General features: G+C 47.4%; 1 protein-coding gene across 6 annotated transcripts in view; it reads left to right on the forward strand.

Moving 5' to 3' along the window:
• The window catches only part of TOP1MT (DNA topoisomerase I mitochondrial), a 209939-nt gene that overhangs the window by 40329 nt on the left and 156290 nt on the right, over nt 1-13320 (forward strand). For all 6 annotated transcript variants that reach the window (XM_033933371.1, XM_033933369.1, XM_033933366.1 and 3 more), the window contains exons 4-5: nt 2459-2545; nt 3705-3780. In XM_033933371.1, the coding sequence (XP_033789262.1) occupies nt 2459-2545; nt 3705-3780 (163 nt within the window). The remainder of the gene's footprint in view (nt 1-2458; nt 2546-3704; nt 3781-13320) is intronic.

A 13320-nucleotide genomic window follows, 5' to 3' on the forward strand; every position in this document is an offset into this window, starting at 1 on the left:
TCTTATCCAGGTGCTACGGACGTCTTCTCCTGTGGCTTCTGCTTCCTTTTGGAGGTTTTTCCTTTCTTGGGTGCTTCTTAACGTTTGAACCACTCCAGAGTTCCTTTTTGGCACAGGTGTATTGCTGAGGGCTTAGCGTTCAATTCCCTTCAGCTTCTAGTGCCATTCTTAGCTTGTTACAAGGGCTAGGTATATTGCTCTTCGCTTACTTCTCGGCTTCATGTAGTTCAGGTCTTAAACAGAGTGCGGTATATTCATGCGCCTCTTAGAAAGCCCGGTTTGGAGTACAATCTTCACGTACTTCTTCTCAGTATACTGAAGGCTTCATTTCATCCTTGTCTTTTGGGACTCTAAAGGGCTGTGCCGTTGATCATGGGGTTTCTTGTGGCCATGGCTTCAGCTCTGCAGTTTTCTATGTTGCAGGCCTTGTTCAATGGGGATTCCTATTTCTGATTTCCGAAATATGGGGTATCAGTTCGGATGGTACCATTATTTCTTTCTAGGGGGGTGTCATCCTTTCTTTTATGTCATGCTCGCTTTTCCTTCCTTCTTCCTGGGAGGGGAAATTGGGAGCAGTGCTTTTATTCACTGCATTTTTTGATATGTACGTAGCGTTCTCTGTGAGCTCGGTTTCTTACGACTTTTAGTTGTTTATATCTCCTTTTTGCATTCTTCAAGGGACGCCTCAAATGTTTGGTGGCGTCCGAAGCCTCCATCGCTCAATGGGTCCAGGAGGACATTCTTTATGCTTGCTTGCTGGCAGGGAAGCGGTTGGCGAAAGAACTTCATGACCATTCCGCTGGAGCGATGGCTACTTCTTGGGCTCGGTCCAGAGGTTTTTTTCCTTGGAGGAGATTTGTCTCGCGGCTAATTGGTCTTCCGAGCGTGCTTTCTCTCCCCATTTCTGCTTGGATGTGGGGGCGCATGCGGTAGGGGCGTTTTGTGCTTCGGTTGTTGCGGAGACGGCGTTTGCTTCCCACCCAGATTGAGGATTGCTTTGCTACATCCCATTGGTCTCTGGATTCATCTGCTGCTGTTGCTAGGGAAGGAAAAATTATGTTCTTACCTGTTAATTTTCTTTCCCTTAGACGCAGCAGATGAATCCAGAGCCTCACCCTTTCTGGATATTGTCTCTCGGTTTTTTCTTTTGCAACTTTCGCAGTTTGTTATTATGGCAGGTTGTTTTCTGTATTATTGCATTTTGAGATTTGTTATGGGAAAGAAGTTTTTTACATGCTCTGCCTATTGCTGGTTACGTGTGCTTGGGCAAGGAGCTATACTGATGAGACAGGAGGAGTGCCAGCCAATAGGACCACCTGTTAATCAGTTTCTCTATCTCCGCCTGCTGGTAGATGTGAGCTATCCCATTGGTCTCTGGATTCATCTGCTGCGTCTAAGGGAAAGAAAATTAACAGGTAAGAACATAATTTTTCCTTAACTTTTTTAGTTCTATTCAACTTCTTTTATTAGTTTTTTTAACTATTGTAAACCACATAGAACTTTATGGCTTTGCGGTATATAAATTTATTATTATTGTGATGATGATGTATGTTGCACCAGTTTTTTCAGTGCTTGCTTTATGCCACCTTGTCTGTAATCAACTGTTCATTCTTGTCTGAGTAGCACCTGAAATGTATTAGTATTGTTTTTCTTAGTTTGTGGTAGCTATTTGTGCTACTATTATTAGTATATTGGGTATTAGAACAAAATCTTTTCCAGAGAAAGGAAAATGATAAAACCAGAGGACATAATTCTATCGTATCAAGCAGCCTTATGGGGCAAAGACCTGGAAAAACTAATTACACACACAAACAACTATGGTGAATTTAGGAAACACCTAAAAACATACCTGTTCTCGAAATACCTAGATAACGAATCTGGACAATAGACCCCATCACAATCCCACCCCCAAATCTGATCTTGTAAACTGTTAACCACTAATATCTAACTATGAATGTTCCATTCAATTTGTAGAATCTTTCTAATTCATTGTAAACCGCATAGAACTTCACGGTCCTGCGGTATATAAACTGTTGTTATTATTATTATAATTTGAGATTGAGGGGTGGTAGATTCAAAGGCAATGTTAGGAAATTCTACTTTACGGAGAGGGTGGTGGATGCCTGGAATACGCTCCCAAGAGAGGTGGGTGAGAGGAAAACGGTGGCGGAGTTCAAAAAAGCGTGGGATGAACACAGAGGATCTAGAATCAGAAAATAATATTAAATATCGAACTAAGGCCAGTACTGGGCAGACTTGCACGGTCTGTGTCTGTATATGCCCGTTAGGGCTTTAATGGCTGGGAGGGTGTAGATGGGCTGGAGTAGGTTTTGACAGAGATTTTGGCAATTGGAACAAAACAAATAAAATCATTACCTCAAAATGTAGAAAAGTGAGCACATTATACATTTATAGGTGAAAAAATATACAACCAGTGTTTTATTTTGCTTCCCATTAGGAAAGAGGCCATTTTAGATCATTCTTGCAAAGTTTATCATCCTGAAAAAAACGCAGTGAAACACCATCGGGAGGAAAGCTCAGGAAGGTATATGATTTATATATTTTTTAGCTCCATTTATTCTGTGGTAACTTTTTTTGCAACCTTTTATTTTATGTGATTATTAGTTAAGAGGGGCCTTAGACATCTGAGCCAATCAGGACCTTAGGCCCCTCCCTCATGTAATCTAATCTAATCCTTAGGTTTGTATACCGCATCATCTCCACGTTCGTAGAGCTCGACGCGGTTTACAGTAGGAGAAATAGGAAGGAACTACAACAGAGGGTTAGAGGTAGAAGTATCCCAGAATGCACTGGGAAGGCCCACCATTTTGCATTGGGAGGGAGTGGGCATCCCTTTTGCAGGCCATCAGATAAAGGTACGAGGGGCTTTTGAGGGGGGGGAGTGGCAGAGGGATCTTGGGGTTGTTGGGGTGGAGTCAGGGAGCGTCAGGGGAATCTTGGGGGTTTTGAGGTGGAGTCAGGGACTGTTCATTGGGGTTCAGGGATGAAGGGGCCAGCAGCAGGAAAGAGTGGCCATGCCTCCTGCCGGGGGATGCCTCCGGGGGTGGCAGCAAGAGGGAGTGGGCATCCCTCCTGCCTTGGACTATGGCAGGAGGAATTGGTCATGCCTTCTACCGTGGACAGTTGCGGGGGGCTTAAGGGGTTCTGGCAGAAGGGAGGGAGCATCCCTCCTGCTGGCTGACATCAATTGTGGGGGGGGGGGGGGGTGGAATGGGTGCCCTGCTGCAGCTGCTAAACTGATCACAGCAGGGAGATTCCTTTGCCGCAATTAGCTTGGTGGTAATGCGATTCTCTAACCGGCACCTGTGACATGGATGCCGATTAAAGAATCAGGGTGGTTATATAGGGTTAGGCATGAGGACAGATGTGATTCTATATAGGACACCTGTGTGCGATTCTCAAAAGCCACTTAGGTGGCTGCTGAGACCAGGCGTCCTATACAGAATCAGGCCCACAATGTCAATGTGTGTTTTGCAGTGTCTCTTGTACCTGTTTCTTGTTCAATGTCTGTTTGACATAAGCCCATAAGAACGTTGGTGGGTTAAGCAGGGTTCTAAATGTTTTCTAAATAAAAGTATCTTACAGTGATATTCATTCCAGACTGTGTGCGTATAGTGCTGCTTGAGATTAATTGTTTAATTCCTTGCACCGTGTTCACTCACAATTTGTTTGTGTTTTTTTAGATTGGGGCAGAGAACTAAGAAAATGCGAATGGAAGATGAAGAGACAAACTTGAAAGTTAAAATTGAAAATCAGGTGGTAAGTTTCCAGAAGTAAATTGTGTAGCTTATACCTAGGTGAAGGCTGGAAGATGAGGGAAGGATACAAAAAGAATATTTTTTTATTTCCTGGAAAATATAGCTCACTAACCCGGGAGACTGCAAACATTTCTGTATCGCTTGGTAGACTGGTTTAGTCCTTACGAATGGATTATATGCCTCACTGCTACCAGCAGGTGGAGACAGCACAAACTTGTATATCAGGCTAGAATCTGCCTAGCAACTCAGTCTGTCTCAGTCTCCATAGCAGGTGGGTAAGACTAGATCAGCTCCCCTTCTAGCATTGTTGGAATTTTATTTTGGACTCCTGGGTTCCCCTATGTGCCGAATAGAGCTTGGACGGGTCCTGTTTGGAGATCCGTCCAACCTTGGGGGTGTTAAACCCGTTGGGTCTTGAGCTGGATCCCTCCCCCCACTTTCCTCCACCTCCCCATATTTTTGTAGAGGTGCCTCAGCCGGTGGCCTGGCCCCCTGGTTGGTCAGCCCTCCAGCTTTGAGAGCCGTGGAGTCTGTTCTGTAAAAAAAAAAAAAATAGACAAAATCTTGAGGTATGCCAGTCTAAAGGGCTCATTTCCTTTTTAAACTGCCTTTTTACTGTATTTTCTCATCTAACTGGCACTTTTCTTTCTGCTAGGGCAGTTTTCAGCACAATGAGCACTTTTAAAGGGAAAAAATGCTCATTGTGCTCCAGACGCGAGGTGGAGCGGTGGGGTAGCCTCGTCAGCAGCGGATGCCGGTGGCCAGGTCACTCCGCCGCATGTACCTCACGAGTCGGCTTTGGATTGCGGGGAAGCCTGGGCTTCCCCTGATGCTCACACGGAGGATTCCCCAGATGCCAACGGTCAGGGAGAAAAGGATTCCCTTGCCTTAGGAACGGGTGGGGATTCCCTTTTCGCGTCAGTCGGTTCCTCGGCCTCAGCGTCAGGATAGTCCCAGGCTTTTAAGATGCGGCAGGCCACAGGAGCTCTGATTTTGGCGGTTTCAGGTCCAATTTCAGCAGAAACTTCTTCTTTCATCTCGGTTACCTCAGGTGACCTTCCCCCTGTTCTGGAAATACAGGGGCAAGGAGTCCCTTGGGGCCGCTGGGGGTTTCCCCCCTTAATTTATGTTAGCACTTTGTAAAGCTTATGTGCTGGAAGCTGGAGGTTCCGTGTCCACTCCGGGGGTCTTGGAGGGGGGGGTTGCCCTCAACGTCTTCCCCAGTGCAGCACCACACAGCGGCGGTTTTGCCCCATCTACTCCTCTCTCATCCAAACGCCCAAGGGTCTCTTGGGATGAGTTTTTTTGCCCAGAGGAGCAAGATGTTATTGATGAGGACCTGGATCCTTGGGAAGATTTCCAGGATCTTCTTGGGGGGTCAGATTCTATCAGCGAGGGGTTCGAGCACTCCCCAGCTGGCGAAGATGTGTCTGTGGTGCGCATTTTACAGCGGGACAAGCTTCATGAGTTAATTCTTCAGGTCTCCTTGGTTTTGCACTTTGAGGACACCGTTTCAGAACCCCCGCATGCGGTGGACCCCTTGCAAGGGGATCCGCTCTGCATCCCGCTCTTTTCCTATGCATCAGGATATTTAGGATATTATGCTCGCACAGTGCCAGAAGCTCCCTTTCACTTGTGGGCTCCATGGCCCTCCTGTATCCCATTCCTGAAGGGGATAGGGACACTCTGAAGTTGCCTGTAGTGGACACGGTGGTCTCGGCCTCTCTAAAAGGCATACCGTGCCTGTTGAGGGTGGTGCGGCCTTAAAGGACCTCGAGGAGCGTAAGTTGGAATCTCACTTTAAACAAAGTTTTGATGTGACTGCTCTGGCGGTCCAGGTGGTGATGTGTGGTGGGCTGGTGGCTTAGGCGTTTTTTTCGCTGGGCCGAGCATGTCCTCGACTGTAAAACTGAGGATTGGGAACTGCTCAAGCACGAGCTAGCAAGGATTGAGTTGGGTGCTTATCTTTCAGATGACATGTATGACCTCTAGCGAACTTCTGCCAAGTCGGCGTTTGCAGTGGCAGCTCGCCGTACCTTGTGGCTTCGTGCTTGGTCTGTAGATGCGGCATCCAAAGCTATGTTCACAAAGTTTCCTTTAAAAGGCTCTTTCTTGTTTTGGTGAGGATCTGAACAGGTTGGTTCAGACTCTCACTGGTTCTAAAGTGCCTCGTTTGCCTGAGGATAGGTCTAGGCAGCTGGCTCAAGGTGGTGCTGCTCGTGGGCGTTATTTCCGTCGTTTCCACCCTGGTCGAGGGGCTGCCTCTTCAGTCGCCTGGGCTCTCTAGAGGCAGGTTCTTCCAGCACATTCAGTCCTTTTGGGGGGGCCGCCCGTCCTGCACAATGACTTCTTGCCGGCACCCTTCTTGGTTCTGGTGGACGCCCGGCTGAAGGATTTTTATCCAAAGTGGGCAGACATCACGTCCGATCAGTGGGTTCTGGAAGTTTCTCGCTTCTCCCTCGCAGGTGGCATGGAAGCAGCAGGCCTTTCGTCAGACCCTTCAAAGACTGTTAGATCTCCACTTGGTGGTTCCAGTTCCCTCGCAGGAATGCGGCACAGGTTGGTACTCGATTTTACTTTGTGGTGCCAAAGAAAGAAGGGACCTTTCAGCCCATCCTGGAATTGAAGGGGGTCAACAGGGCTCTTCACGTGCCTTCCTTCCGCATGGACATTCTGTGGTTGGTGATTCTGGCGGTTCAGCCAAGGGAGTTTCTGACCTCTCTAGATCTGACCAAGGCCTACTTGCACATTCCTATTCAGGCATCCCATCATCGCTTCCTGCGCTTTGCGATCTTGGGGCAAAATTATCAGTTCTATGCACTCCCCTTTAGTTTGGCCACGGCCCCGCGGAAGTTCACCAAGGTGATGGTGGTCTTTGTGGCGGTGTTGTGCAAAGAAGGCATTCTAGTTCATTCATACCTGGACAACTGGTTGATTCGAGCGAAGTCGTCGCAGGAGAGCACCCGGGTCACGGCTCCGGTGGTGGAGTTTCTGCAGTCACTGGGATGGGTACTCAACCATGCCAAGAGCCGGTTGTTTCCCTCTCAGCACCTGGAGTATTTAGGAGTGCTGTTTGATACCTCCTTGAGGAAGGTCTTCCTTCCAGAGGCCCAGGTAAGCAAATTGAAATCTCAGATTCGCCTGCTTATGGCATCCCGGTGTCCTTGGGCGCAGTATTTCCTCCAAGTCTTGGGGTCGATGGCGGCCTTCCTCTATGTCATGAGGTGGTTGCGGGCCCACATGCGTCCTCTTCAGTATGCTCTTCTTTGGAGGTGGTCGCCTCAGAGGTACAGTCTAGATCACCCTGGTCCGCTTCCGGGCTTAGCTCGGGGCAGTCTTCGTTGGTGGCTCCAGACCCCCCATCTAGTACAAGGGGTGAGTCTGGTGCAGCCGCAGTGGACGGTGCTGCTCACGGATGCCAGTCTTCTCAGTTGGGGAGCTCAGTGTCTAGGTCACTCAGCTCAGGGCACCTGGTTCACGAAGGAGGCTTCTTGGCCGATCAATGTCTTGGAGACCAGAGCGATTCATCTGGCGTTGCTAGCCTTCCAGTCCTTTTTGATGGGGGCGACTCTGCTCATGGTCTGGGCGGAGTCGCCCTTCAAGAAATATCAGCTTCCCACATAGCCGGAGTGAAAAATGTTAAAGCGGACTTCCTAAGTCGTCACATGCTAGATCCCAGAGAGTGGTGTCTCAGCCCAGTGGCCTTTCAGTTGATAGTGCAATCTTGGGGTCAGCCCCTCATAAACCTGATGGCCACAACTGTCCATGTCAAAACACCCCGCTTCTTCCTTCGTCGCAGAGATGATCAGTCCGAGGGCCTGGATGCTCTGGTTCAACCATGGCCAATGGAGGGGCTGTCGTATGTGTTCCCTCCGTGGCCATTAGTGGGGAGAGTTCTTCTCCGCAGAATTCGCCATCCGGGCCTCGTGATTCTGGTGGCTCTGGATTGGCCTCGACAACTGTGGTACGCGGATCTGGTGAGGCATCTGGTGGCGGATCCTCTTCCTCTGCCTCTCTTGGATGACCTTCTAACTCAGGGTCCAATTCCAATGTTCTCTCCAGGTCTTACGGCTTGGCTCTTGAAAGGGGTCGCCTAGGTAAGAAAGGTTATTCAGATAAAGTGATCTCAACTCTCCTTGGGTCCTGGAGGCTTTCCATCTCTCGGGCTTATGTGAGGGTTTGGCGACTATTTGAGGAGTGGTGTGATGTGCGTGGCGTGGTCTCTTTTCGCGCTTCTTTGCCTAACATCTTAGAGTTCTTGCAGGATGGCCTGGATAGGGGACTGGCTTGGTCTTCTCTCCGGGTTCAGCTTACGGCTTTGTCAGCGTTTGACTGCCATTCCTGATGTGATTCGCTTCTTGTGGGCTGCCAAGTTGCTCAAGCCCTCCTTTTGAACTGTTGGGCGACTGCTTTTTGAAGGACCTTACTCTTAAAGCGGGCTTCTTGGTGGCTATTACTTCGTGTTTCTGAACTGCAGGCTTTCTCTTGTAGGGCTCCCTTCTTGGATTTTTCTAGGGAGCGGGTTGTCTTGAGGCCTGTTCCTTCCTTTCTCCCAAAGATAGTTTCTCCTTTTCATGTCATTCAGACAGTGGTCCTCCCGGTGTTGGGTAGCCGTGAGGGCTCTTCTGAGCAGAGACATCTGCGCAAGTTAGATGTCAGTCAGGTCCTTCGCTCTTATGTGCAGAGGACCCAGGAGATCAGGAAATCAGATCATCTCTTTGACCTTCTAGCGGGTCCTTGTAAGTGGGATGGCGCTTCTAAGGCTACTATTGCGTGCTGGATCAAGGAGATTATTGCTTCCACTTATCTTCTGAAGAAGAAGCCTGTTCCAGAATTTCTTAAGGCTCATTCCAGTAGGGGTCAGGCAGCTTCTTGGGTTGAATCTTCTAAGTTGCCTCCAGTAGATATTTGCAAAGCTGCAGTTTGGTATTCTCTGCATTCCTTTGTAAGACACTACCATGTGGATGTTCAAGTACGTCGGGACGCGGTATTCAGTGAACGTGTTCTGATGTTGGCCCTTCAGGGGTCCCACCCTTAATGGGTACTGCTTTGGTACGTCCCATTTGTAAGGACTATACCAGTCTACCAAGTGATACAGAAGGAGAAATTAGGTTCTTACCTTCTAATTTTCTTTCTGTTAGCTTGTAGACAAGTATAGTCCCCCACCCTGTCTGTCTTTATGCGGTGATTGTGGGTTTTTGTTTTGCTCACGTGCAGATTTTGGTTTTTCTGCAGGTTCTAGAATTTTTCTAGGGCCGGGAAGAAGTAAGAACAGCATCTGTGGCTCAGCTGGCGAGCTTTGGGGATGTTTTCTATATCAGGATTAAGGTCTACACATGTTCCAACAGTAGTTTATAAGTACCGTATTTTTTGCTCCATAAGACACACTTTTTTCCACCCAAAAGTGGGTGGAAATCTCAGTGTGTCTTATGGAGCGAAGGTACAATTTTGATCCCGCCCCCTCACTGCACCATTTTAAACACCCCGCCACCCACCTTTTAAAACACCTTCCCGCCTGCTGTAGCCGCACCTTTTAAAACAGCTACCCGCCCTCTGCTGCCTCCTCTTTGTCGTTGCAGTCCCTAGTTGTCCAGCATGTATCTCTCCCTCGCTAGCAACGCACAGGCCAGGAGCGCAGACGTCAGGAGCAAGCTTTCCGCGTGCCCGCTTGGGCCCGTGCTGTTTTCTAAAATGGCTTCATCAGTTCTCGCAAGAACTGACCCCAGCCATTCAGAAAGCAGTGCAGGCCCAAGCGGGAGCTCGGAAAGCTTGATCCTGACATCTGCGCTTCTGACCTGTGCGCCGCTAGCGAGGGAGGGATACACACTGGATCACCAGGTATGGGGGGGATGATCTAAAAATACTGGGGGGAAGATTATCTAAAAGTACTGGGGGGGATGATCTACTGGGAGGGAAGATCTAAAAGTAATGGGGAAGATCTAAAAGTACTGGGAGGAGATGATTTATTTAAAAATACTGAGGGGATGATCTACTGGGGGGATGATTTAAAAGTACAGGGGGACAATTTAAAAAGGTATCGGGGATGGCTGGCTTGGGTATGGGTGGCTTGGGGCGGGCTGGCTTGGGGCTGGCTGGATGCCACTACGCGTGTCTACCATTAGACGTGCCCACCTCTAGACGTGCCCTGTACCGGCCTACCACTAGACCACCAGAGAGGGTACAGAGTACAGGGCACAGCATTTCGTTCAGAATATTTTTTCTTGGTTTTTCCTCCTCTACAGGTTGGTGTGTCTTATGGAGCAAAAAATACGGTATTTGTTGTTTTTTCCACTTCTGTTCGGAGTGTGTTATACTGTTTTCAGTTGAAGTCTTTCCTAGGTTCTGCTTGGCTATTCGGCAAACTGAGTTGCTAGGCAGATTCTAGCCTGATATACAAGTTTGTGCTCAGTCTCCACCTGCTGGTAGCAGTGAGGCATATAACCCATTCGTAAGGACTATACCAGTCTACAGGCTAACAGAAAGAAAATTAGCAGGTAAGAACCTAATTTCTCCTTAAGCGACAAAAGCATCAATGACGGTATTTAGAAAGTGCGTGAAGGCATTTTATTACCATGAAGCTTTTTAAAATATGTGATGAGATTGTTTATATTTTATTGCTGTTTGTATGTTTGACTAGAATTGTGTACTGGTATGTTTTATTTAACTCACACAGATTTTGAAACGTGCAAGAGAGAAATCTTTTTAATAAATAAATCAAAAATAATAATTCAAAGATACTAATATACAAACCAACCTCTTCCAGAGACATGGAGGCTGTAGAACTAGAGCACATGAACGGAGGTTGCAGGGTAGTAGACTTGGGGGTAATTTCAGGAAATACCTTTGAGGTGGAGTATTAGGCCCTACGTCGTTAATTGTATTCCTATTCCTGGAAATGTCCAGTTATCTTTTTGTTGTAATCCGCTTAGAACTGCAAGGTACAGGCGGAATAGAAGTCATTAATGTAATGTAATGTAATGTAATGTGCATGGGTAAGCACAAGGGTTTCCTAAATAGGAAGATGGTAACAAAACATAACTGTTGAGGTATTATGTTAGACAAGAGTAGTTGGGAGCCAAGGATAATGTCTCACAAACAGCAAAAGACAGATGATCAAGTCTGTGTTTTGTATATCACCGTATTACCATATGCTACGAGTGAGGGTGTTGTGCGCTTCAAGGGAGAGGGGAAAACATCTTATTGTTGAGTAGCAAATAAGTACTGTTATCCAGCGGTGTAGCGAGGGTGAGAGGTGCCCATGGTGATGGGACCCCTCCCCGCCCTCTTTTCCACTCCTCCCTCCCCCCGCCATGAATGTGCCTCCATTCCTTCTCCTGTACCTCATTAACTTCCCCAGCATGAGCAACATCACCAACTTGCTGCCCACGCCAACTTCGGCTCTCCCTTTGATGTCACTTCCTAGGCTACGGACCCGGAAGTGACGTTGGAGGGGGAGCCGGCGTTGGCGCAGGCAGCTGGTGGAGTTGCTGCTCACACCTGTGAAGAGCTAGAGGTACGGTGGTGGGAAAGTGAAAGCACGCCCGTGCAGTGGGGGGTGGGGGGAGGAGTGGGAAGAAGCGGCAGGGGAGAGAAGAAGAGGGGTGCCAGTTCCCCCACTAAGATGGTGCCTGGGGCGGACACCCCCTCCCCTTACTACGCCACTGCTCTTTTCAATACCTTTTGGTTATAAGATAGTGTCCCGAGACCGCGTCCTATTTAATTACTTATGTGGTTGGCATAATGGCAAATTTTGCAATCAATGTTTAAACATGAATGACTTGGATGGACTATGCGGGTCTTTAAAGCTGCCTCAGCACCCTGAGGTTGTGAGTTTGATACCCACTGCAGCACCTTGTGACTCTGGGCAAGTCACTTAACACTTGCATCGCCCCGGGTACAAAAAAGTACCCATCTAAGGGCTAGATTCACTAAGCTTTGCGAGCCTTCTCCGACCACCAACCCGATTCACTAACCTTCTGGCCGATCCGATCCTCACCCGTCTGCACATGCAAATGAGGAGAAATGGCATGCAAAGTAGGAAGGCAGCGATTCATTAAACCAACGAAGGAACGGCGATTGGGCTGGCTGATCCAAAAAGAAGTGACTGCTGAGGACCAGTTGCTCACATCCTTGCCAACTGTCCTGCTCTCTGCAGCCCTGAAATCCCAATATCAAAACAAAAATAAAACCAATTTAAACGCATCTCCCTTGTGCAAAAAGCGCAAGAAGGCAAGCTCTGCTGACTCTCCTGCTCTCTGCTGCCCTGTCCCTGCAGTGCGAACCCATGGTTTCAACCCACGGGTTAAAAGCGTGTTCTGTTCCTGGCTGCATATAGCTCTGGCTAAAGCATGTTCTGTTCCATTAAAGCCCCCTCCCCTCTTGTTTTGACCTCGCTTGTGCGGAGAAGATGGTCTGCGCATGCATCAGGATTGCACTGTATTGATCCATGGGGTCACTGTGGGGCATGCCTCCGATCAAATTAATTTGCATGATGACTTGTAGTGAATCGGTTGCCCGGGAAGACTCAGTCATGAATCGCCCAAGGATCGGATCGGAAAGGTGAGTTTAGTGAATCTAGGCCTTAAATACTTAAACCGCTTTGATTATGTAAAACACATAGAAAAGGCGATATATCAAGTCCCATCCTTCTTCATCTGCCGTCATTTATTGTGTTTCTTTCAGCCTAACTTAATTGGTGATAAATGACATGGTAATTTACCACGTCATTTAAAACAAAGAAAAAAAAAAAGTAGGCGTCTTCAGATGCCTACTAAAAGTACCGCCAGACTGAGGCCACAGAGGCATTTAAGGACACCTGTCTAAAGTAGGCATGGTTTATACTGGAAGTGGACGTAGGCATCCTTGAGGTGCTTTTATGGACACGATTCTCGAGTAAAGTGAGCACTGGGAATGTAGGCCTGTCAAACTCTGGCCTACATTTCTGGCACCTAGTTGGACGTGATTCTGAAAAAGGCGCCATTGGGTGACAGAGACACAAATGGCACTGCTTTTGCAGGAGGCTGCCGCTAATTGTGCCTTTTGCAGAATCTGGGCCTTAGGCTCTCATGAAACAGAAGAGAAAATGTGAGATGAGAGGAGGAGGATTATCTGGAAGAGAAAAAGTGGCAAAAATCTTAGATTTGTCTGTGAATCCAAGTGATGTTACAGTACTTTTCTTTTTCTGAATAAATTATGAGGGTTGGAGACAGTAGAAACCATATATATATGTATATGTGACAAGAAGAAAGGAAATGAGATTATAAATTTATGAAAAAGAGCAAATGATAAATGTAAGTATTATGACAATGCAGTTAAATGCCTGTAACTTATAAAATATCTTCAGCCATCTGTTTTGACTTCAGCAATATAACTTTAAATACACTTTTTTGTTTCAAAGTGGATTTTATAGTGTTAAGGCCAAAAGGCCTCCTATTCATTATCTTGTGAACATGTCAGATAATATATCTGGAGAGTATATTTTTACATCTTTTAGCCCAGTAGCATTTTATAAAGTTTTTTATTTTCATACCCTGGTTGGTAT

The sequence above is a fragment of the Geotrypetes seraphini genome, chromosome 2 (assembly GCF_902459505.1).
Source record: "Geotrypetes seraphini chromosome 2, aGeoSer1.1, whole genome shotgun sequence".
NCBI classification, from domain to species: Eukaryota; Metazoa; Chordata; class Amphibia; order Gymnophiona; family Dermophiidae; genus Geotrypetes; species Geotrypetes seraphini.